The following is a 22,466-nucleotide window of genomic DNA, read 5'->3' on the forward strand; positions in this document are numbered from 1 at the left end:
TTACCACTCCCAGGGCAGTGTTTAAAGCAATTTAAAAGAACAGTATCCATCAATAATGTTAGCAGTAATAGGAATCAGTAACAGTCCTGGGACTGCAGAGCTGAAGGCAGTCGGGGAAGTATGAGCCACTGAGAAGCACCCACTGCCTCCCAGGAAGAACATCATGACAAGCAGGAAGGCAACCTGATCCCATTCAGAGATGTAGTAGCTGCTTCAGTGCTTGCTTATCCTTCTCACTCACTTTTTCCTTTTGTTGTCAAATATGTTGATGTTATTACATGGATGCCTTGCTGTTCCTGCAAGGAACTCAAGGTAGTTTATCGTTTTAACAGTATTTCAAAACCATATTAAAACAACAGAGCTGCAAAAATGCAGCAATACAAACTTCAAATGTCCACAAAGATGGCAAAAGTAGTTTCTTTCCCAAACAGGTTTTATCTTAAACAATTGCAAACACAGTAAGTAAAGAGTCCACTTGCGATATATCAGTGGTTCAGTGCTCAGACGTCATACCAGTAAATCAGACATTTTGTTGCTAGAGAAGCTTAGTCATCGAGCTTTGTAGTAAATAATATACAGTGGTACCTTGGGTTAAGTTCTTAATTCGTTTTGGAGGTCTGTTCTTAACCTGAAACTGATCTTAACCTGAAGCACCACTTTAGCTAATGGGGCCTCCTGCTGCGCCGCCGGAGCACAATTTCTATTCTCATCCTGAAGCAAAGTTCTTAACCCGAGGTACTATTTCTGGGTTAGTGAAGTTTGTAACCTGAAGTGTCTGTAACCTGAAGCGTATGTAACCCGAGGTACCACTGTACAAGAGAAGACAGAATGTAAAGAACTTAATGTCCCCATTTGCATGTTTCCATCGGGAGGATCATAGAAAGAGGACAATGTTCTTCAGTTTGTTAAACCTCCTTGAGATATACCAGTTGGAATTGTAACGGTTTGAACTCGGTTAGAAAGAGGCAATCGATCTTTCACATATTAAAAAAAGAACAATTGGACTTGATTTGTTTACAGGAAACCCATGTGACTAGGCTCCACAGAAAAATCTTAATTAATAAAAGATTGGGTCAAGAATTTATTTCATCGGACAAAGTTAAAAAAAAGAGGAGTTGTAATATATGCTAAAGAGAGCCTAACACCAAAGTTTATTTTTAAAGATGAACAAGGAAGATATTTGGCAATTGAAATTCAGTATCATGGACAGAAATATCTGATAGTAGGTGTATATGCACCGAACGAAGGGAAATCTGAATTCTTTAAAAAGTTGCATGAGACATTGACAGATTATCTGGATGAGGATTTGCTCCCCACCAAAGCTTATGCTGCAACTCATTTGGTGGTCTTTCGGGCACCATGGCATTTTTGTTCCTTTTTTTGTTTTTTTGTATAGAATTGTGATTGTCTTGTACACTATGGGCAATACAGCAGGCCTACCAAGTTCAGTAAGTAGTGATCATAGGGAGGAATTCAGCAAGTCAAGCCTTTGCTCAAGCCTTTGCAGATTAGAATCAAGTTCACATCATTTTATATGTTTGCCAAGCATAGATAGTTTTTTTTCTAGCTAGAGCAGGCACAATTCTGCCCAGGTTAACAATCCAGAAAATTTAGAGCCCTTCCTTTCTGTGTGTGTCATGAACTGAAACAGCTGGGTGTGGGTATCTGCTGTCCAGAAATTCTTGTTTGTTTCTGGGATGGATTTGTTAGGTTATACAAATACACTGGATGGTCAGACGTGCTCAAAAATGCAAAGTGTTTTAACAATTAGAGCTGTAACGTGTTAGATTGTTGTTTCTGGGGTTTTTAAAAGTTGTAATTAATAGAGAATCTGCCCACCTAAATTCACAAGAGAGGTATGCAAAATTAGCATTTCAAAATGAAACAAGTGTTCAAGAGGGTCTGAAACATAGTTTCATGCTTTTAAGGCAGAATGTTGAACCATTTGAGTTCATTTGATGAACGCTTTAGGGCAACTTTTCCCAACTTGGTGCCCCCAGCTGTTTTCCCCTCCCCAAAGTTACAACTTCCCATCAGCCCCAGTTGTTGTTGCCTGGGATTATTATGATGTATTTATTTATATCCCACCTTCTTCCGTGAAAGTGACTCAAGGCAGCTTACAAATAAAAATAAGAACAGCTAAAAACATAGAGAATTTATTTTTAAAATTAAAATTAAATTAAAACTATATGTATACATATAAAAATATATCAAAGCTATACAAATAATACCAATAAAAGCAACACGGTGCCAGCCCCCTCATTGAAAGCAGTCAGTTGGGAGGAACAAGAAATGGGTGGCACACAGATGTCCTTAGCCGGAACATCTCAGCATCATGGATATGGTGCAACTAAAGACCCTACATCTGGATGTGGAATTGGACAAAATGTGTTGGGTCACTTAGGCTGCCATCTTAACCCCTGCTATGTGGGCATCATGGTCAGCACTACGGCCCCTGGCTCAGTATGAGGGGTGCTTCTGAACCTCTCCTTTGAAACCCAAAGGAAAACAGGCAGTAGGGAAAAAGAACATCCCTTCTTTCCTCCCCAAGGACTTGCTGTTACACTACTGCTTGAGTTAGAGTCACCTTTTGGTTGACTAGACAAGTCCTACAAAAGGGCAGTTTCCCTCCCCACTGGCTTCTCCTTCCTGCTGGTCTGCCCAGATCCAACATGCATGGCCTTCTCTGTTGCACTTCCAACAGGAGATGGGAGTAGTAGTTGAGAAGGCACCAGATTGAGGTAGTAGGCTTTATGGAGTTAGCACAACTCATGTCATCTTGGCCCCATTGAGGAAAGAAATGCTAGAGTCCCTTCCCCTCCGCCACCCCCTGGCATCTATGCTCTTGAGCAATTTAAATCAGCCTTGGTTCTCCATTTAATAGAGTGCTCCCCTTGCATAAATCTAAAGTCTATGATTGTTGGGGGGTTTATAGAGGTTTTCCATTTTGCTGAAGCAGGTTGACCAAGATGCTCAGCCCAGAAAGCCATGTTTAGGAAATAGTATATTAGAGAGAATGCGCTGAGCTGTTTTCAGCAAGCCACAATATTTGCTACAGAGGAGGTGTTTTACATAAAGCGGAAAGGAAACGAGCGGAAAACAAAGACAGAGAGCAAATATAGGAACAGATTGCTACGAGGGCCTTAACCAGGATCACGGAGGATATTATTACAGAACTTAGCTTTGATAGCTAATCAAACAGTTGTGAAAGATCTACCATTTTTCCAGGCTCAGAGCAAAGACTATGCAAGATTTGTTTCATGACTGGTTTATTTAAACACCTTAAAACCTATTGAGCAAACACAGCTGCCTTCATATCATATTAATAGGCAAGCATGTCAATGAACTCCTTTGTACTTCAGCTGGAATTTGAGTGAGTAGTCCATACACTTAAAGAAAACCTGTGAAACTGATAAATGACAGGTGACAGATTATTTTCTTTCTTTCTTTCGCCGAAATTTGACATCTAGAAATAACACTAACGTCTCTCTTTTGAACTTTTGTTTCAGATTTGACAGTCATGAAACGGATCATATGTGCGATTCTCTTGGGTGCGGGAGTGATGTATGTTATACTACACCGAAACCTGCGACGGACAAATGACTATTGGTAATTACAACATCTTCTTAGACTTAGACAAACTACTTGTTAATTTGTCACTGCAGATCTCTCCAAGAATTGTTTGGCTGTACCTCTGCAATTGCATGTCTTATGCAGGAGCTGGAAAACATGTTGTTAGGTTAGTTACCAAAAGTGTCTGAGGAAAAACAAAATGACTGCAGAATTACTTATGACATTGTAGGCAAGTGTCTCTGACCCCTCCCTCATCCCTGGCCTAAGTGGGACTTAATCTGAAAAGGTAGCACTACCTTATTTTGACTAAGGATGCTTGAGGATTTCACAGTTTAAAGTGATTTTTAATATCCAAATTGGAGCACCATGATGCTTTAATTTTTACACTTTTCTGAAGTCTTCAGTACAGGAAGACAATATGATTATACAGTTCCTGAATCATAAATTTACTCTTGAAAGAGGATTTCGTTATCTGTGTGAAGTCTGGTTCCTACTCCATATTATCTCTGTGAAGTCTGGTTCCTATTTACAGGAGGGCAGTAATTCAGCTGTGTTGGCAAATGTAAGATTAGTATGCTGATTAGTATGTACCTCTTAAGGGTCAGGATGGTTGCTGTACCTTCCAGACTGAATTTAAGACAGGAGCTTGTATCAGGGTCACAGATACTTCATGAATGGTATATTTTATCTGAAACGTATGCCAGTTGCACTGACGCCATGATCCATAGAAATAAACCATGAGAAAAGCACAGTCTTAGCACCCATTGTTAACCCGCTTACTCATCTTTTCTCTGAATTAAAAAGCCCCAAATGCTGCAACCCTCCTTCTTAGAACTAATCCAAATGTAGTTGCACCATAGATTTATATAACAGCACTATGATATTGGCAGTTTCCTTTTCAGTTTAGCTTGTGTTGTATGGCAATGTGGGTGGGGCATGTCATGTTTCAAAGCCTTCTGCATTCAGCTCTATTAAAGTTCTCTTTTGGGTGCTTTTTAATCAGACATTGAACTTGCAGAATAAGTAGCCCATAAACCAGGGAAGAAGCATATGCAATTCAGCATCACGTGTTGTATAGTTTAAGGCATATGACTCTGGTGCACTGAAATCAGTGCAACCTAGAAAGACCTAATTTGAGATTGTATACTGCGGCAGGTTTTATGGATTGTCTGTAAATAAAATGGAGTGTGTGTGTGTGTATATATATATAAAATTTTTATTCAGATGTTCACTACCTCCTATCAGTCTGTCTGTCTATTTTAATATGGTGAATTTGTTGTTGTTCTAGGTTGCCCCCTACAGATGGAGGAGACAGAAAAGGACAAATAATAGGTTGCCCTTACAAACCTGGTGTTTCATCTTTAATAAAGTAAGGGGAAAGGAGGGAAGGGGTCATCAACACAAATTACTAATGGTCACCATGTGCTGAATGGGCTTGCAGTCCCCTCTTCCAAAAGCAAGGGTGGGCAACTTCTTTTTTGTTGCTAGTTGCATTCCCTTGATGGTAATCTGTTGATGTCCACATGTTGGTGGTGGGTGGAGCCAGACACAAACATATTTTGGATTTACAAATAAAGACCAGTTTCAACCGTGGCTACCAAGGGTTAGAATTCGCAGTCCTATGCAGATTCTACTCTTAGTACAATACGATACAATACAATACGATATGATACGATAATCTTTATTGTCATTGTCCCATACAGAACAACGAAATTGAAAAATCTAAGTAAGACATTCAAAAACCAACAAGCCTGCTATCCCAGCTATCCCAACCTGGTTAGCCCCCTAAAAACTCTGATATCCCATTTATAAATACAATATACTACCATAGAGACTCCTTACACCGCATTTAAAACCAAAATCGCATTTGGATAGAAACCGTTTCTCAGGTGGCTAGTCCTAGTCTTTATAACCCTGTACCTTCTTCCAGAAGGCAGAAGCTGAAAGAGATCATTTCCGGGGTGCACACTATCCTGCACTATCTCTGCAGCTTTCTTATGACACCTGGAAGCGTAGATTTGATCCAAGGTGAGAAGAGTAAACCCTATTGAATTTGATGGGGTTACTCTCAAATAAGTATACTGCTGAGGTTTTTTTTTAGGCATTACAGATCAATACAGTTTTCTGGAAAGCAAGTGACGACAATTATTTTCTGACTTAGCATGTGTACTCACATACCTCGCTTATCAGACATTTACCCTAAGCGGGTAGGAAAAAAAATAACAAAAGAAGAACACCCACACCAGTTCATCCCCCCCCCCCAAATATTGGTCCTTCTAGTTGTTCTGCACTGACTACACAGAAAGAAGGCAAAAAGCCGAGGGAAATAAGCAAGGCATGAACAAGAAGGAAGGAACTCTGATAGGATAGAAGAGTGGGGCAGCTTCAGAAGGTATTGAGGGCCATGTTCAATAAGGTTGTGGTTTGCATGCAGCTCCTCATCCACAGGCTTCCCACCTGAACCCCAAAAGAACAAGTTCGTAGCAGAAGCAGCTCACCAGGTGGGATGGAGCCACTACACTAACTTCTCATCAGTTGGGTTGCAGCTGTTGATCAGGAGGGGCAAGGTGACAGGGAGGTATTTGTGGTGCAAATTACCAGCAGGAACGCCAGATTGGCTCTACCAGTGTGTTTGCACTGCTCCAGCCTCACTACTGCCTCGCTCCTCTCCCTCCAGTCAGCAACAGCAGCCTACTCACTGGAGGTTCAGGTTGCCTTTGTGACATAGTGCACCATTTACCAATTTAGACTGCTGCACTTTCTGTACGGCTGTCTGGCCTCAGTTATTCACACCCTGTTATTCTCCAGCTTAAACTACTGCAAGGTGTTATCCTGGGCTACCTTTGAAGGTGATTTGAGAACTGCAGTTCATCCAAAATACGGCTGTGACTTGAAAAACCAGTGCAGTTCAGCACCAAGTATGTTGCACCAGTGCAGTATAATCAAACTACTTTACACAAGTCAAGTGTGGGCACAGACCATCCTAAGTTCAAATTTTTGTACAACAAGAGCAGGGACCTCTTTTTCACCAGTGCAGCACTAGAGCCACAAAAACATGAGAATTAGTACCAAGCAATGCATATCAGGCATCGAGCCTGTATGCCAGACACCAGCTGGTTTTTGTCTATAAAAGCTACACTTGCCAGAATGTACATATGAAAATGGTTCACTTCCGTTTTCTGTTCTGCTTTAACAGCCTTCACAAATGACACACTCCCTCCTAAAAGGAGTTTTTTAGGCACTTTAACCCATCTTCCTGTTTTCCTGATCTATTAAATACTTCTAGTGGAAGTTTTGCTCTCATTTCAGTGATTGCTTCCAGAAAAGGCATTTACTATGGAATAGTCAGGCTTACTGGGCATCCATAACAAATGTTTTCTGAGCACTTAGTCTTAGAGAGGTGATGAAAACCTTTGAATCTATGTCTGAAGGGAGATTTTGGATGTTGTTGTTTAGTTGTGTCCGACTCTTCGTGATCCCATGGACCAGAGCACGCCAGGCACTCCTGTCTTCCACTGCCTCCCGCAGTTTGGTCAAACTCATGCTGGTAGCTTCGAGAACACTATCCAATCATCTCGTCCTCTGTCGTCCCCTTCTCCTTGTGCCCTCCATCTTTCCCAACATCAGGGTCTTTTCCAGGGAGTCTTCTCTTCTCAAGAGGTGGCCAAAGTATTGGAGCCTCAGCTTCAGAATCTGTCTTTCCAGTGAGCACTCAGGGCTGATTTCCTTCAGAATGGATAGGTTTGATCCTCTTGCAGTCCATGGGACTCTCAAGAGTCTCCTCCAGCACCATAATTCAAAAGCATCAATTCTTTGGCGATCAGCCTTCTTTATGGTCCAGATCTCACTTCCATACATCACTACTGGGAGATTTTGGATAGGTGAGAGCAAATCAATGAAGTTTAATTTAGAAAAGATGGGAGTTCTCAGTATTGAACAGACTGCTGTATGAGTTTTGGATGCAGTTGCATTCCATCTAAAAAAGCCAGGTGCACAGTTTGGGGGTTCTCTTGGATTATGTGCAATCTGGAGACACTGGTGACCTAGTAAGCTAGGAGTGCCTTGGTTTATGCTAGTTCACTAGCCACAGCTCTTTCAGGAGAAACAGATCTTGCCTCAGCTACACATGCAGAGGAAATGGTTGCATGCAGAGGAAATTATGCAATATGTAGGACTGCCTTTAAAGACAGTTCAGAAACTTTAGCCTGCAAAGAATACAACTTTTAAGATACAGTCAAACCTCGGATCCCGAACACCTCCGTTTTGGAACGTTTCGGCTCCCAAATGCCGAAAACCCAAAGTAATTACTCCAGTTTTTGAACGTTTTCAGAAGCCAAACGTCCAACACTGCTTCTGCTTGGGTGCAGGACATTCCTGCGACCAATTGGAAGCCGCGCCTCAGTTGTCGAACATTTCGGAAGCTGAACGAGCTTCCAGAATGGATTACGTTCAACAACTGAGGTTTGTTGAACCAAGGTTTGGGAACCAAGCAACACTGTGCTGTCTACATTGGCTGCCTCTTTGTTTCCAGGCTCAGTTTAAAGTGCTTGTTTTGACCTTTAAAGCACTGAAAGATTGGGGGCCAGGTTATCTAAAGGACCGTCTGCACTCATATGAATCTTCATAGATCCTACAAGCAGGCTCAGAGGCCTGCTTTCTGTATAATAATAATAATAATAGTAATAATAATAATAATAATAATAATAATAATAATAATAATAATAGTCATCAAGGCTCATCACCAAAGCGGACATCAAAGACAGGGCCTTTCTTCTGGTTGCCCCACATTTCTGGAAATCTCTCCCTAAATAAGTACACATGACTTTGCCTCTACTTTTATGTAGACCTTTCAAATTTACTTGTTTCATTGTTTTTATTGATGTGTTATATGTGCTGGTTGTTAACTACTCCCATTTTTATTTGTTTTGGGGCTATTTATAATGCATTAAACTTATTGTCTGTTCTTGTCTGAAATGTTGGTAAGCAGTCTTGGGATAGTTTCTTTTTTGGCACCAAAACGTGGCATTATTTTATAAAACAAATGAACTAGCAATTTAATATTTCCCCCCCTTTTTTTCCTCTAGGGGGGAAAAATTCTATCCTTTTCTGTGCATTAACGATTTTGTAAAAGTGTCTGGGGACCATGGAAGTCACAGGATCGAACTACCTTATGGAATAAAAGGAGCGGGTAAGCCATTGATATGTGCTGCATTAAATATAAGGTTATGCAAGATTAAATGATGAAAGTGAACCTTTCGTTATTTATTAATGGGTGTAAAGTTTTTTCTGAGGTGTTGCTGTTTAAAGGCAGTGTGGTACAACACCAAGCAGATATGGAAAATGTAGAATGTGATTTTCTGCTTCCCCCTCCTCATTCCACTTCACACATGCACCCTTCTTTACCTGCTTATAATTGGGGTGGAGAGGAGAAATTGAATGTTTTGGAAGGTCCATGCAATATTTCATTTTAAACATCTGAATTGCAGATGGTGCCTGCAGGGATATGGAATGTGCAGAATGGGCCCAATTTAATTGTGAGGATGCATATCGCAGAAACTTTCTGGCACCTTGGTTGGGAGCAGGGAATTATAGGCTGCTTCCATATATTTCCATCAATTAACATGGAATAGAGATAAAGCACAAGAAACTTGTATTCTTCCTAATCTTTTTATGACTATTGCCGCTGGGGTTTTGAGTCTCTGCTCCAACAGTATTCATGAGATTAAAAGGCCATAAACTTATTTAACAAACTCACACTGACCTCTGGCAATTTAATATTTTATTTAAAAATGCACACAACACAATTACGTTTAATTTTGTTGGTACAATAAAGTGTTGATTCTTAATGATTTTTCTAAAATAATTTGTATTACAGAAAGGTATTTCCATATGGCACTTTCAAGACTACAAAACTGCAGAGTATTCACTGAAGATGATAGGTGAGGTTGTTTTTGTGTTATTGCCAACTGTTGATGAAAAAGACAGTCTTTAGATTGATATAATTGCTATCATTTTAGCTGAGATTAAGGCCCATGTAAACAAACAAACAAACCCAGCCGCCCAGGACACACAAGATGGAATTGCTCACTGCATAGCTCAGTTGAGTTCTAAATGCAAATTGGAACTCAAAAGGATTTGCCCTTTTGATTGTTCATTTAAAGAAAAAAAATCTGGGCAGTTCTTCAATTGTTGACATCAACATTCATTCATTTTAAAAATGTTCTTGGCCATTTTAATAATGATGATGATTTTAATTTATTATCAATCCTTTAGCCTAGTGGACGCAGGTGGCGCTGTGAGTTAAGCCACAGAGCCTAGGACTTGCCGATCAGAAGGTCGGCAGCTCGAATCCCTGCGATGGGGTGAGCTCCCGTTGCTCAGTCCCTGCTCCTGCCAACCTAGCAGTTCAAAAGCACGTCAAAGTGCAAGTAGATAAATAGGTACCGCTCCGGCGGGAAGGTAAACGGTGTTTCCGTGTGCTGCTCTGGTTCGCCAGAAGCGGCTTAGTCATGCTGGCCACATGACCCGGAAGCTGTACGCCGGCTCCCTCAGTCAATAAAGCAAGATGAGCGCCGCAACCCCAGAGTCTGTCACGACTGAACCTAATGGTCAGGGGTCCCTTTACCTTTACCCTTTAGCCTAAGGTCACTGGGCAGGTTACAATCATTTAAAAGAGAGAAAAAAACCAGTTATAAAACATGTAATTAGAAAAAGATACCAAAAAAAGGGTCTTGTGAAAAATAGGATGGGTCCTGAAAATATACATTCAATTACCTGCCCTTCACCAGCTGGTCCCATTTTAATGCCCTGGATCCATGTGAATTCTACACCATAACTTCATATTTGAGGGTGGCTTAATTTTTAAATACAGTGGTACCTCGGCTTTCATACACTTCAGGTTACATACGCTTCACGTTACAGACTCCGCTAACCCAGAAATAGTACCTCGGGTTAAGAACTTTGTTTCAGGATGAGAACAGAAATTGTGCTCTGGCGGCGCAACGGCAGTGGGAGGCCCCATTAGCTAAAGTGGTGCTTCAGGTTAGGAACAGTTTCAGGTTAAGAATGGACCTCCAGAACAAATTAAGTTCTTAACCCGAGGTACCACTGTACTTCTTTTTGTCTGTCCCAGATCTCCCAACATTTAGCTTCATCTCCCAACATTTGGATCACCCTCGTTCTAAAAGGATGAGAAGAAGGGAGAAAAGTATGTTAAGTTTAAAACAATGCCAGAGTTTGAAAGAACATTTCTGATTTCTCCTGGGGGGCGAAGAGGTTGGTTTGGATAAAGGTAGAAGGTTGTGCAATGCAAACAACACCACAGAATAGACTTACTGTTGCTGGGCAATGGAGAGGAAGGTGGGGAGGGTATTGTGTTGTTTTATTGTAGATTGGTTGCTGTGTGCTGAGCACTGATATTTGGTTTCGGGGAGCTTGTCACACAGCAGTTGCCTTTGTCTGCTTTTTCCACACCAGAATGTTACATGAACCAGTGTTGTTTGCTGCTTGCTAATCTGGCTCATGAGTGCCATGCCCCAATCACAGATAACAAATAAGCTTGTCACATTATATGCATTTATGTCAGCAAGCAAAGTGCCAAGCTAAGATATATTCATGAATTTCTTGTGCACATTGTGCATTCTTGTTCAGGCTCCTGGGTGGGAGGGAAGAAAGGAAGAGAATGATAAGCAATTAATGCCTCCTTTGAGAATGTCCAGCCTGTTTCATAAGCAGAGGCTTGTGAGGCTAGAAGGACCTCAAGGACAGGACGTACCCACTGCCTGGTGCTGTCTAGGTAGGTGGCTGGAGTGGCAATTGAGGTCCTTCAGAAGAAGAATCTATTAACTGCTTGTATGGCCCAGTGGGGACCCAGGTGGTGCTGTGGGTAAAAGCCTCAGCCCCTAGGGCTTGCCGATCGAAAGGTCGGCAGTTCGAATCCCTGCGGCGGGGTGCGCTCCCGTCGTTCGGTCCCAGCGCCTGCCAACCTAGCAGTTCGAAAGCACCCCCGGGTGCAAGTAGATAAATAGGGACCGCTTACTGGCGGGAAGGTAAACGGCGTTTCCGTGTGCTGCGCTGGCTCGCCAGATGCAGCTTTGTCACGCTGGCCACGTGACCCGGAAGTGTCTCCGGACAACGCTGGCCCTTGGCCTCTTAAGTGAGATGGGCGCACAACCCTAGAGTCTGTCAAGACTGGCCCGTACGGGCAGGGGTACCTTTACCTTTTTATGGCCCAGTGGGAGAAGGGGCTTAACTGCAGGTTTATGAAAAAGTTAAGCACACATAGTGGAAGAAGAGCTTTGTGGTGCTCCCATTAGCCCCAGCAAGCACAGCCAATGACCAGGGATGATGAGAATCGTAGTCCACAGCATCTGGACAGGACCCTACTGTGAGTCCAAGAGCAATACAAGACCTGGATTCTCTTACTTTTTTAAAAAAGAGGAAAACCTGAAAAGAAGCTTCAGAAGCTGCAGTCAGGAGCAGAAAACTACCAGGAGGGCTGGCCGGTCCTAAAATCCCCCCTTCTACTTAATTCCTCCAATCATTTGGTTATATTCCCTATTCTTTTTTCCTCAAGTGGTTGGCTATCCACTTTCATTGTCAAATTGTCTCAGAGTTTAAATGTTTGTGCTAATTATGTTGTGAGGTGGGGTAAATTAACCCTCCCCAATAAAAGCATTTTCTCCACATAACTTGGATTGATCACAATCTCTTTGTTCCCGCAGCCCATCCTGTAAAAAATGTGTTGTTGTTGGCAATGGAGGGGTGCTTCGAAACAAGAGTCTGGGGGAGACAATTGATTCTTATGATGTGGTAATCAGGTAAATGGATTTTTTGCATTAATTAATAAGTTTTAGTAAGTATTTCTATTGTTCAGCATCATTTTCTTTATATGAATCTTTTGTTCTTCTGCAAAATAGTGGCTACCATGACTTTTCCCTTTTGAATTAAAGGCCATTGTCATCAGTCTTGGGTGCTAGTATTTAAAAAAATAGCCAGCTTCTCTTTTGATACAAATCCTATAATTTTCAACTTTTTGGGTGGGGTGGGTGGGAGGCAATATTTGAAGTTATACATATAGGAAGGACGCGGGTGGCGCTGTGGGTAAAACCTCAGTGCCTAGGACTTGCTGATCGTAAGGTCAGCGGTTCGAATCCCCGCGGCGGGGTGAGCTCCCGTCATTCGGTCCCAGCTCCTGCCCACCTAGCAGTTCGAAAGCACTCCTAAGTGCAATTGGATAAATAGGTACCGCTTTATAGCGGGAAGGTAAACGGCATTTCCGTGTGCTGCGCTGGTGCTGGCTCACCAGTGCAGCTTCGTAACGCTGGCCACGTGACCCGGAAGTGTCTCTGGACGGCACCGGCTCCTGGCCTCTTGAGTGAGATGAGCACACAACCCTAGAGTCGGTCACGACTGGCCTGTACGGGCAGGGGTACATTTACCTTTTTTTATATAGGAAGGAAGCATAGGGACAAGAATAGAAATACAGTATATGAGAAGGTGTTGAAGGGTTAATTATTCCTTGACAGCTGGTTTCTCTGTTCCACCAGCAGCAGCCAGCCCGGGCTTTGTCATCTCTCAGAACCCAGTGAGCTTCCGCAATAACTTGCTTCTCATTAAAGAGAATGTACACTTTACTCTTGAACTGTTTGTTCAGCAGTAGAAATGTTTGCTCAAGGCTGATTTGCATATCGGCAATGAAAAGTCTAGAGAGGCTATGAGTGATTTCACTAAACTGTCTCTTCTTTATAGATCTCTTCTTCTTTAACTTCCTTATATAGACAGGAGTATTGTTACATTGCCCAACGTTGCTCCTGTTAACACTGTGGCAGCCTCAACCCAATTTTTTTAAAAATGGTGTTGGGTGGGCGGAGGGGGGGGTATAGTAAAAGAAGTGGCCTTATTTTCATCAGTGTGGCCTAGAAAGAGAAGTGGAGGTTTCCACCCACCCTGCCCTCTTCCCTTCCTTTCCCTAGAATGCCGCTGTGCCAAGATGTGCCCAGAAATGTTCTCCATAGGGACAGAAGAGGGATGGGCAGCTGGAGGCCAATGCTTTGTCTTCTGGTCTCCCTCTAAAATTCTTTGGAAAGGGCCTCTGGTGATTTGACTCTTGTTTTTCATCCTAGTTTTGCCTGTTTTAGGTGTGTGGATGTGTGATCTGTTTTGTGTGGGGATAGGCATATGTGTCTTAGCGGCAGGTAGCATGGCAGAAGCCGGGCATCTGCGTAGGCATGAAGCTGTATTGCAGAAAAATGGGATTTATTTTTGTAGAACCATTTTTTTCTTATGTTCTTCAACAGAATGAATAATGGACCTGTTGTAGGCTATGAAGAAGACGTTGGAAGAAAGACAACATTCCGGCTCTTTTATCCAGAGTCTAGTTTTTCAGATCCAATTCACTATGACCCTAACACAACTGCGGTTCTTGTTGTGTTCAAGACCCATGACTTAAAATGGCTTTGGGATCTGCTAAGTGGCCAGCGCTTAATAGTAAGCCAGTTTTATTTTATTTGTTAATATGTTGAAAATGATGTTGATAATGAAATGTACATGGCTTCTCATCAGTAAAATTCCCTTACAAAATAAAATATAAAGCTCTCATACATTTTTTTAAAAAATACAAAATGCATTAATTAAAAAAAACAAATTATAAATATTATATAACTTTTGCTCACAGAGACCAAATAAAACTATAGCTCAGCTGAAAACTCCACTAAAAGAGCAGGAATATAAATGTTTATTTAATACCAACTATAAACAATAAAGGGCTAGGCTTTGTTTTACAACACATGTTTCAAAGGCCTGGGTGATTTAAAAATGTCTTCACCTAGCACTGAAAAGACCACAACAAACATAAGACCAGCCTGTTGGATCAAGCCAATGTACCATCTAGTCCCATATGTTTGTAGGAAACCAGCAAGCAGGACTCAAGCACAAGAGGGCTCTCTCTTCTCCTTCCCAACGGCATAATGCTGGAACAAAACCTTCATCTATACGCCTTCAATCTGTGCCCATTATCTAGAACGGCACCATGCTATAGGAGTCTGCCTCTCGTCTTTGAGTTTGGCAGAGTTAAGGTTTTCTTGTTCTGTCCTTGTCCAATTGTTTCCATTCTCAGAAAATACTTGCATTCCTTGTATATTTGTTCCTCACCCACATGCTCACTTAAAAATGGCAGTGATCAAAATCCTCCTCTGTAATCAAAACATGAGGCCTGACTGTGTGTCAAAATGTAGCGCTTCTTTGAAAATGGAAACCCCTTTTCCCAACCCCTCCAGTCTCTGGGCAAAGGGACATTACCAGAAACCGTAGATCTGTCTAATAAATAGAATCTAAAGGTAAAGGTAAAGGTACCCCTGCCCGTACGGGCCAGTCTTGACAGACTCTAGGGTTGTGCGCCCATCTCACTCAAAGAGGCCGGGGGCCAGCGCTGTCCGAAGACACTTCCGGGTCACGTGGCCAGCGTGACATCGCTGCTCTGGCGAGCCAGAGCCGCACACGGAAACGCCGTTTACCTTCCCGCTAGTAAGCAGTCCCTGTTTATCTACTTGCACCCAAGAGTGCTTTCGAACTGCTAGGTTGGCAGGCGCTGGGACCGAACAGCGGGAGCGCACCCCACCACGGGGATTCGAACCGCCGACCTTACGATCGGCAAGCCCTAGGCGCTGAGGCTTTAACCCACAGCGCCACCCGCGTCCCATGTAGAATCTCCTCTGCATCAAAGTCAGCAGTCAGATGAAGCTACAGGTATTAGCTTTTCATCAAGCTGCTTATCAGTATAATCACTGAAGCTCTGATCAGTTCATTCCTCGAAGTGGAAAAAATAAACAAATTGTGTTGCATTTTTTCTTAGGATCTGAAAGGTTGTTGCAATCGCTTATATATAGTTTAGCCAGATGTATACGGTAGCTTTTAAGGAGGTGCAAAAAATATGTGAATTATGATGTAATAGGAAAGGCTGTCTTTCAGTGACCTTGACACCATCTATTCTGAAAAGCTCTGTGGTTCTCCCACAAATTCCCAGCACAGTGTTTTAAATTTCTTGCCTGTTCTGTTATACAGTTTTCTTGTTATCTAGCCATGAAAAAGAATTATCATCTTCTTGTTTTCACATTTAGGAAATTCGTTATTCAGTCATTTCCCTTTCCCATAAATGTTGCCCCATGACACAGAATGCACTCAGGAACTCAAAGTGACTGAGTTTTTACAACTGGGGCGGCTTCTTTCAGGGTGAGGCAGTGTGTGGTTTCTTTCCCTTACCTCTCCCCTCTCAGTGATGTGTGACCTCGTCGAGATAATTTCCCTTCCAGTAATGTGACTTGCCAAGATGCAACAGAGGTGCAGTTTTAAAATGCTAAATGCAAGCTCTTTGTTCCACAGAGAACAAATGCCTTCTGGAAAAAACCAGCCACACAACTGATATATAAATCCCACCAGATCAGAATCCTTGATCCCGCCATTACCAGGAAAACAGCCTATGAACTGCTCCACTTGCCTACAAGGTTCTCCAAACACGTGGTAAGTATTATTTCACACTGCTCATTTCAGGAGAACTATTACTGTCCCTGCCATTCTACGTGAGTTGGAGGCTGTATAAACCCTAAGTCACATGGTGAGCCTGTACGAATAGAAGTCCGCATGTTTGTTTCCCTTCCTTCTGTGCTGTATTTCAATATTTTTTAGAATGACTGATTAGGGCTAATATCAAACCAGATGATGATGATGATGCACAAGCACCTTGAAATATCATTTGGCTTTGGAGTTTCCTGTGAGGAGCTCTGTAACACAGCCAATGCCACAGGAAGCCTGTGCTATAGATAGAAGACACACAAACCCACGATAGGGTAATACCTTTATTAGGATCAATTCAGATGTCATAAAGTAGTGAGCAAGCATCTGAGTTCTCCAGGACTCCTCCTTTATACTAGATGGCCAAGCAGACCCTTTTGTTCTTTTGTTTAATATCCAGCCAGAAGGTGATTTCTGGAGAACCTAAAAGCTTGCTTGCTGTTTTGTGAAATTCGAGAGGTTCCTAATATTAGATGCTCCTAATAATATAATCCTGGGCTGGATCCAGACACATCAAAGCAGTGTTTCAGTTAAACACGTTGCAAACTTTGTATGAGAAATCTGGGTTAGCAAAAACAGAACTCCACAGCGCCATCTGATGTTTTTTCTTTGCCAGTGTAGCTGAGTCCCTGGTTTGCAAAGTATAGGCTGCAAAGTATTTTGAGTCTGGCTTTTAGTTCTCTGAAGTTTTTAATTTAGGCAAAACATTTCTTTCTCTTCAATAAGTAACCAAACACCAGGACTGTTTTTTTTTAGCCAGAACTCGCCAGACCAGAACTCAGTTCTGGCACCTCTCAGATGGACACCATAGCCATTAAAAAGAGCCGTTCATGATGAGTTCCGGCACCTCTTTTTCTAGAAAAATAGCACTGTCAAACACTAATACATCGTGTTCGTGTGATGAGTGTGTTTGTAGATAAAATACTTTTGGTTTTATGCAGCTTGTATTTTTGTGCTTTGTTTTGCTTTTTTAGAAACCCAAGCATCCCACCACGGGGTTAATTGCCATTGCTTTTGCATTTCATATATGCAGTGAAGTTCACCTGGCAGGCTTCAGGTACAACTTTGAGGACCGAAACAGTTCTTTGCACTACTATGGTCATGACACCATGTCTCTGATGATCCAGGTAAAGTGCTACTTCCTTCTTAGCATGCATGTTTTGTTTATTCCATTTTACAGTGGTACCTCGGGTTACAGACGCTTCAGGTTACAGACTCCGCTAACCCAGAAATAGTGCTTCAGGTTAAGAACTTTGCTTCAGGATGAGAACAGAAATTGGGCTCTGGCGGCACAGCAGCAGCAGGAGGCCCCATTAGCTAAAGTGGTGCTTCAGGTTAAGAACAATTTCAGGTTAAGTACGGACCTCTGGAATGAATTAAGTACTTAACCTGAGATACCACTGTATTTTAATTTTGATTGGATTCTATCAAATAGTGGGTTGGTGCTAGCAGAAAGAGAGGGTGCCTGATTTTCACAGAACCCCTTTCATTTCCTTCAGTCCTCTGTACATATTGTTTCAATATCCCAACCCAGTTGTAGGATGTTTGGGTTTCAAGGGGCTGCAATGGGTTGCTCCATCTTGCGTGAGTGGAAATGCTTCCACTAGCGCAAAGCCACCATTGGCTTTAACCCTGTATGTCTAATCCATGGTTGGGCTCAGTTGGTGCATAAGGCAAAGTGAAACATGGCTTAGCATGGATCTGTGGCTTCCTGGAGAGGAGATTGGGATCCCTTTGCTCCTCCTCTAGTCCTGTTGCTGCGGACTAAGCCAAGGTTTGGCTTAGCATGTCGTCCAAACCCAGGCTCATGCCTTGTCCTGCTTACAGACAAACCACCAGCTGTATGCTTTTCTGGCAGGGACCCTCATTTGAAAAGGCTGTCAACTAACCTAAGGGAACTGGATAGTGGTCTGCAGCACTTTACCTGAGAAAGCTTTCTCTGTTAAATTTGCAATTTACATAAAGGGGCTTTCTTAAGTTGTCACTTAGGGACAATCTTCCACCATTTTTGCTGACCATGGCAAGTATGTGTTGGCCCCCTTGCAAGCATAACAAGCCCCAGCCTTCTTCCCTTGGCGCTGCAGAGGTGGGCATGAAAGGGAGGTGAGGAGCTTACTTGGCTGAGCAGTTGTTCAGGTTTCCCATTTCCCTGCCAGAAGCACATGAAGCATGTTAGCTGTGCAGTGGCAAGACTAGCAAGCAAGTTCAGGGAAGTAGCACCATCATTTTTGACTTGGCTACCAAGTCCAGTTAAAAATCACGGACCCTTGGTTAGAATCCCATTTATTTCAGTGAGATTTAGGGTGCATAATGTTCCCCTGATAGGGCCCCAGGATTAAGATACAGATACCCTCTTTTCACTTTTTAAAAAAGATTACAAAATTCTGTGTTATTTTTGTTTTGCACAGAATGAATACCATGATATTTCTGCTGAACAAAGGTTTCTGAAGGAACTTGTGGACCGCAGCATTGTGGTCAATCTCACAAAAGAATAAATATGGAAGAATAATCACTATTCACCACAAGACTGATCTGGAGTGGGACGTGGGCTCATTTTTTATTTGGATTCTTATTTTTTAATAAGATATCTGCCAAGTTATTTAAGAAGAGGATTGAAGAAGACACGTTCTGCATAACCCCCAAGCGTTGAAAACGCTGAAGGATGCCTCTGCCTTGTTGATACTTGACCAGCAAGCAACCATCAGAGTTAATTGACATGAATGGATTTATTGAATAATGGAAGAAACGCAACCTTCCGCGAATAGTGTTGGAGATCTATAAAAATGATACAACATGGAGTTTTCAGTTGCTGGTTTCTTTTTCTTCATGTTCTTCTTTCCACGCCCACCCTCAATTTGCTTTGTCTCCATGTGATCACTTAGCACCATCGTAGACTTTCAGAGGTCTAGGTTTTGGAAGTGGGGCATATACAAAGCCCTCTGTCAAATTTGTGAGTGAAAAAGAGAGGTGTTAAAAGAGAGGTCCATGAATGAATCTTCATCCAGCTCCAGGATGGCAGAAACGCTAGAAGTCATTTATGCTACTTAATCCAGCTTGGATGGATACAACCATTGGCCTTTCCAAAGAGAATTGTGGGTTAAGGCAACACAGGTGTGATAGGGACAGTAAATATAATGGTGCACTCAGAACTCTGTTCCTAATACATAAGTAACATGGAAAGTGTGATTTTGATGGTCTGAGTCTTCTCACTGGTACTGTTAAAAAGTGGTTTGAGAGCAGCTGAGTTTTTAAAACAATTGCATTATTGCTGAAGCTAAAGCAGTTGCTCTGGTCTAAAACCCCAACATCTTGTAATAGGAAACTTGTGTGTTTCTACATGAATTAATTAAAATGTCTCTGAAATTTTGAAGTGGCTGAATTGGTGGCCACTGGTGAATCTTCTTCTGAACAATTCCAGAACTGAAGATGTTTGTTCCAAACAGTCAGTGGTTTAGAATCCTACATGAAGCCATAAACAACAATTTATGTTGGTAGTGCATGGAATCTGAAGGCTAAGAAACGTTGAGGGCTTATGCATCCCTTTTGTGTTGTTAATGTTTAGATTGGTTGAGCAACTGTGAGACACCCTTTCTGCTTTCTATTACTTGCACTGTTCATTTTTTAAACATAACGCTGAAGTCTCTCCCTAAAAGGGAAAGAACTCTTAATAGCTGAGATGTTCTTTTAAACAATGCACATTGTTGGTGATTTCAGCTTCATAGTTTTAGCCAAAGTCTGCCTGAAAATTTCACAGAGATGTGTGTGAATGAAGAAAACCCAACTTGTAGGTTTTCCCCTTGATGGGGCTGTCCATTCGCTTAACAGCTTCAAAGCAGGAAGGAAGCAACCCAACAAATTGTGGTCTTCCCTTCATAAGTGCTGCATGTATTCAGCTGCCTGTTTCGAGTCCCACCTGTTGATTAGTATGGTAGGGCTGGCGATCAGGCAGCTCCAACTCAGCACTGGGGAGGCGGACAGCTTCACCTGTCAATTTCTGATCTGTTTTCCAGATCCAGGAGCCTTGCCAAAGGGGTAAAGAGGAACCCAGTTCGCAATGCTTGCAGGTGTTATTGCATATGCCTCCATTTTCTCTCTTCTTTGCATTGTTCATCCATGAAATGTCTAGGATTCATGCAAACATTGCAAGATAAAGCATTGCAACACAAATTATTATTATTACTAAGAATGAGTGAATCCTTTTCTTTACGTGGAGGCAAAGTGATAGCCAGTGCTTCATCTCCTTACCTTTTGGCATATTGGGCTGTTGTCAGAGGTGTAAGCACTGTACTGGTGGGAAATATAGAGCTGATTAGCCCTGTACCTTTTTCTAGGAGCAAATCAGTTCAGTAAGGTCTGATAATAGAAATTTGGGAACAGGGCCATATTCAGGAAAGCTAAGTGGGTAATAAGTGCCTATGTAATTTGTGTGTGTGTGTGTGTGTGTGTGCACTTGCTAAATCTTCCATTGGACCCACTCAATGCTCTTTCTCTCTCAAATGCAAGTGTGCTCTCCCAAATTATCTATACCAAAGATCACAATGATTCTTCCCAAGGAAGATGATCCTAAGTTTCTGGGTCTATTTGGTTTCAGTTTTAAACCCTCCTCCCACCTGGTTTTGCCATTAATTAGAGCACTTTTCTGAAAGCATTTAAGGTCTCTGCTTGATATTCTTCTATAAAACTAATAATAATTTTGCAATTGCTGTGTTTGTTTAAGATGCTCCCCCACCTCTCATTACCATTGTTTATATACATGCATGGCTTACGATTCTGATTTTGTGCATAAGAACTTGCCTATGTGGTAACGTACTTATATGCCTTGGCATACCGATTACTTTTCTCTGGAAAAAATAATAATTCATACCGTTATGTGATTTCTGTATGACTCCTGGCAGCTGGTAGATAAAAAAGGTACAGAATGTGATCTAAATACATATATCTCTGAATCCTTGCTGACTTGTACCTAACACAGTTATTCCCAACTGTAAAAAGTGAATTTTTTAAATAACAAATGAACAATTGTACTGTATAGCCATTTTGAAAAGGTATAAATGAGCCCATTTATACATTTAAAAGTTGACATTCATTTAGCACCTTGGTAAAACTGCAAAACTACTTTGCTTTGTCTCTTAAAAAATATACTATTTGTGGTGTAAGGTCACAGTTTCCTCTGCCACACCACTCTGTTTTAGTCTCATAACTGTTGTGTGATTTCCCAGGGCTGGCTCCAAGTTCGAGAAATGCCCTCCCCTATTGGTGGGCCTTGGCAAGCTGACCAGTCCATGGCAGCACCCAGGCAGAGTGGCATTCTAGGCAGTACTGAGTGGCTGAGAATAGCTGCCATTTGAATTTCCCACAATGTCCTGCAGCAATGATATGCAGGGGGAATGGTGGGATATTTATATGACAGCTAGGCAGCCAGGTTCAGAGAGCTGAGCTGAGAGGAAAAGGGCCCCCCTCAGAGGCAGGCATCAGTGGTGGACCCTGAGAGGGTTGTGTGATCCTGGCTGCTGCCCAAGCTTGCCAGGTACAAATGCCAGCCCTATGGATTGTACAACAGTGCTCGAATGTGATGTCCACTTGTGACCCTGGCATTATTTTCATTCCTACAACAACACTTGAGAAGGCTTCCTTTATCCCCACCCCCGGCCTCACCCTTCGAGAATAGTATTTCAACACATACTTTAAGTGATTAAAATGTAGTATTAGTGTGCAGTCTAACAGAACCACATCCCAAACACCATGTTTTGGGTTAACTAATCCCAGTGCTTTAAGTACTTTGGCTTTTCCAGGTTCTATATTGAGGTCATTGGTTCCATTCTTGAAAGCAGCTTCATTTCTCTCAGTTGGTTTAATAATTTAAGGGAGTACTGGAATATGAGAATGGAAAAAATGATGGCTCAGACTTGCACTCTTGAACTCTTCAGTATTTTGATTCTGATATACTATTGTTAGAATTCTTAATATCAAGCAGCAAATATCACTGTCACAAGAAATGTATTTTGTAGTGAAAATCAGCTAGTGTTACGTCACTGTAGACCTTAAATGCTTGTCTTTTCTGTCCCCCAAAGCCACCTTAGCTTTCTTACCATTTAAAATGTTGGCATTGTTTTATACTTTAAGTATGTATGTATGTGTGCGTATGTGTGTAAATGCATATCTTGATAAATGAAAATATTCATGGCTTTTCAACTTTGTTGTCTGTTGACCCAAATTTTGTGGTCTGTTGTTACTATTTGTTTAAAATGAAACTATCAATGTGAATACAGAGACCTATTTTTGTTATAATAAACATACTGAAATGCCACACATGGATTTGTTGTCCT

At 41.9% G+C, this 22,466-nt stretch overlaps 1 protein-coding gene across 4 annotated transcripts in view; it reads left to right on the forward strand.

The window, feature by feature from the left end:
* Positions 1–22,447, forward strand: part of ST3GAL6 (ST3 beta-galactoside alpha-2,3-sialyltransferase 6) — a 52,043-nt gene extending 29,596 nt beyond the window's left edge. For 2 of the 4 annotated variants that reach the window (XM_083438471.1, XM_083438472.1), the window contains 9 exons: positions 3,510–3,609; positions 4,862–4,942; positions 8,658–8,761; positions 9,449–9,512; positions 12,297–12,392; positions 13,872–14,061; positions 15,952–16,089; positions 17,115–17,267; positions 18,549–22,447. In XM_083438471.1, the coding sequence (XP_083294597.1) occupies positions 3,521–3,609; positions 4,862–4,942; positions 8,658–8,761; positions 9,449–9,512; positions 12,297–12,392; positions 13,872–14,061; positions 15,952–16,089; positions 17,115–17,267; positions 18,549–18,635 (1,002 nt within the window). In that variant the 5' untranslated portion in view covers positions 3,510–3,520 and the 3' untranslated portion in view covers positions 18,636–22,447. Of the gene's footprint in view, positions 1–3,509; positions 3,610–4,861; positions 4,943–8,657; positions 8,762–9,448; positions 9,513–12,292; positions 12,393–13,871; positions 14,062–15,951; positions 16,090–17,114; positions 17,268–18,548 lie in introns of all 4 variants that reach the window. The other 2 variants (XM_083438469.1, XM_083438470.1) reach the window with 1 other exon arrangement.
* Positions 22,448–22,466: the final 19 nt, after the last annotated feature.

Source organism: Podarcis tiliguerta, assembly GCF_965153285.1.
Source record: "Podarcis tiliguerta genome assembly, chromosome: 4".
Classification (NCBI taxonomy): Eukaryota; Metazoa; Chordata; class Lepidosauria; order Squamata; family Lacertidae; genus Podarcis; species Podarcis tiliguerta.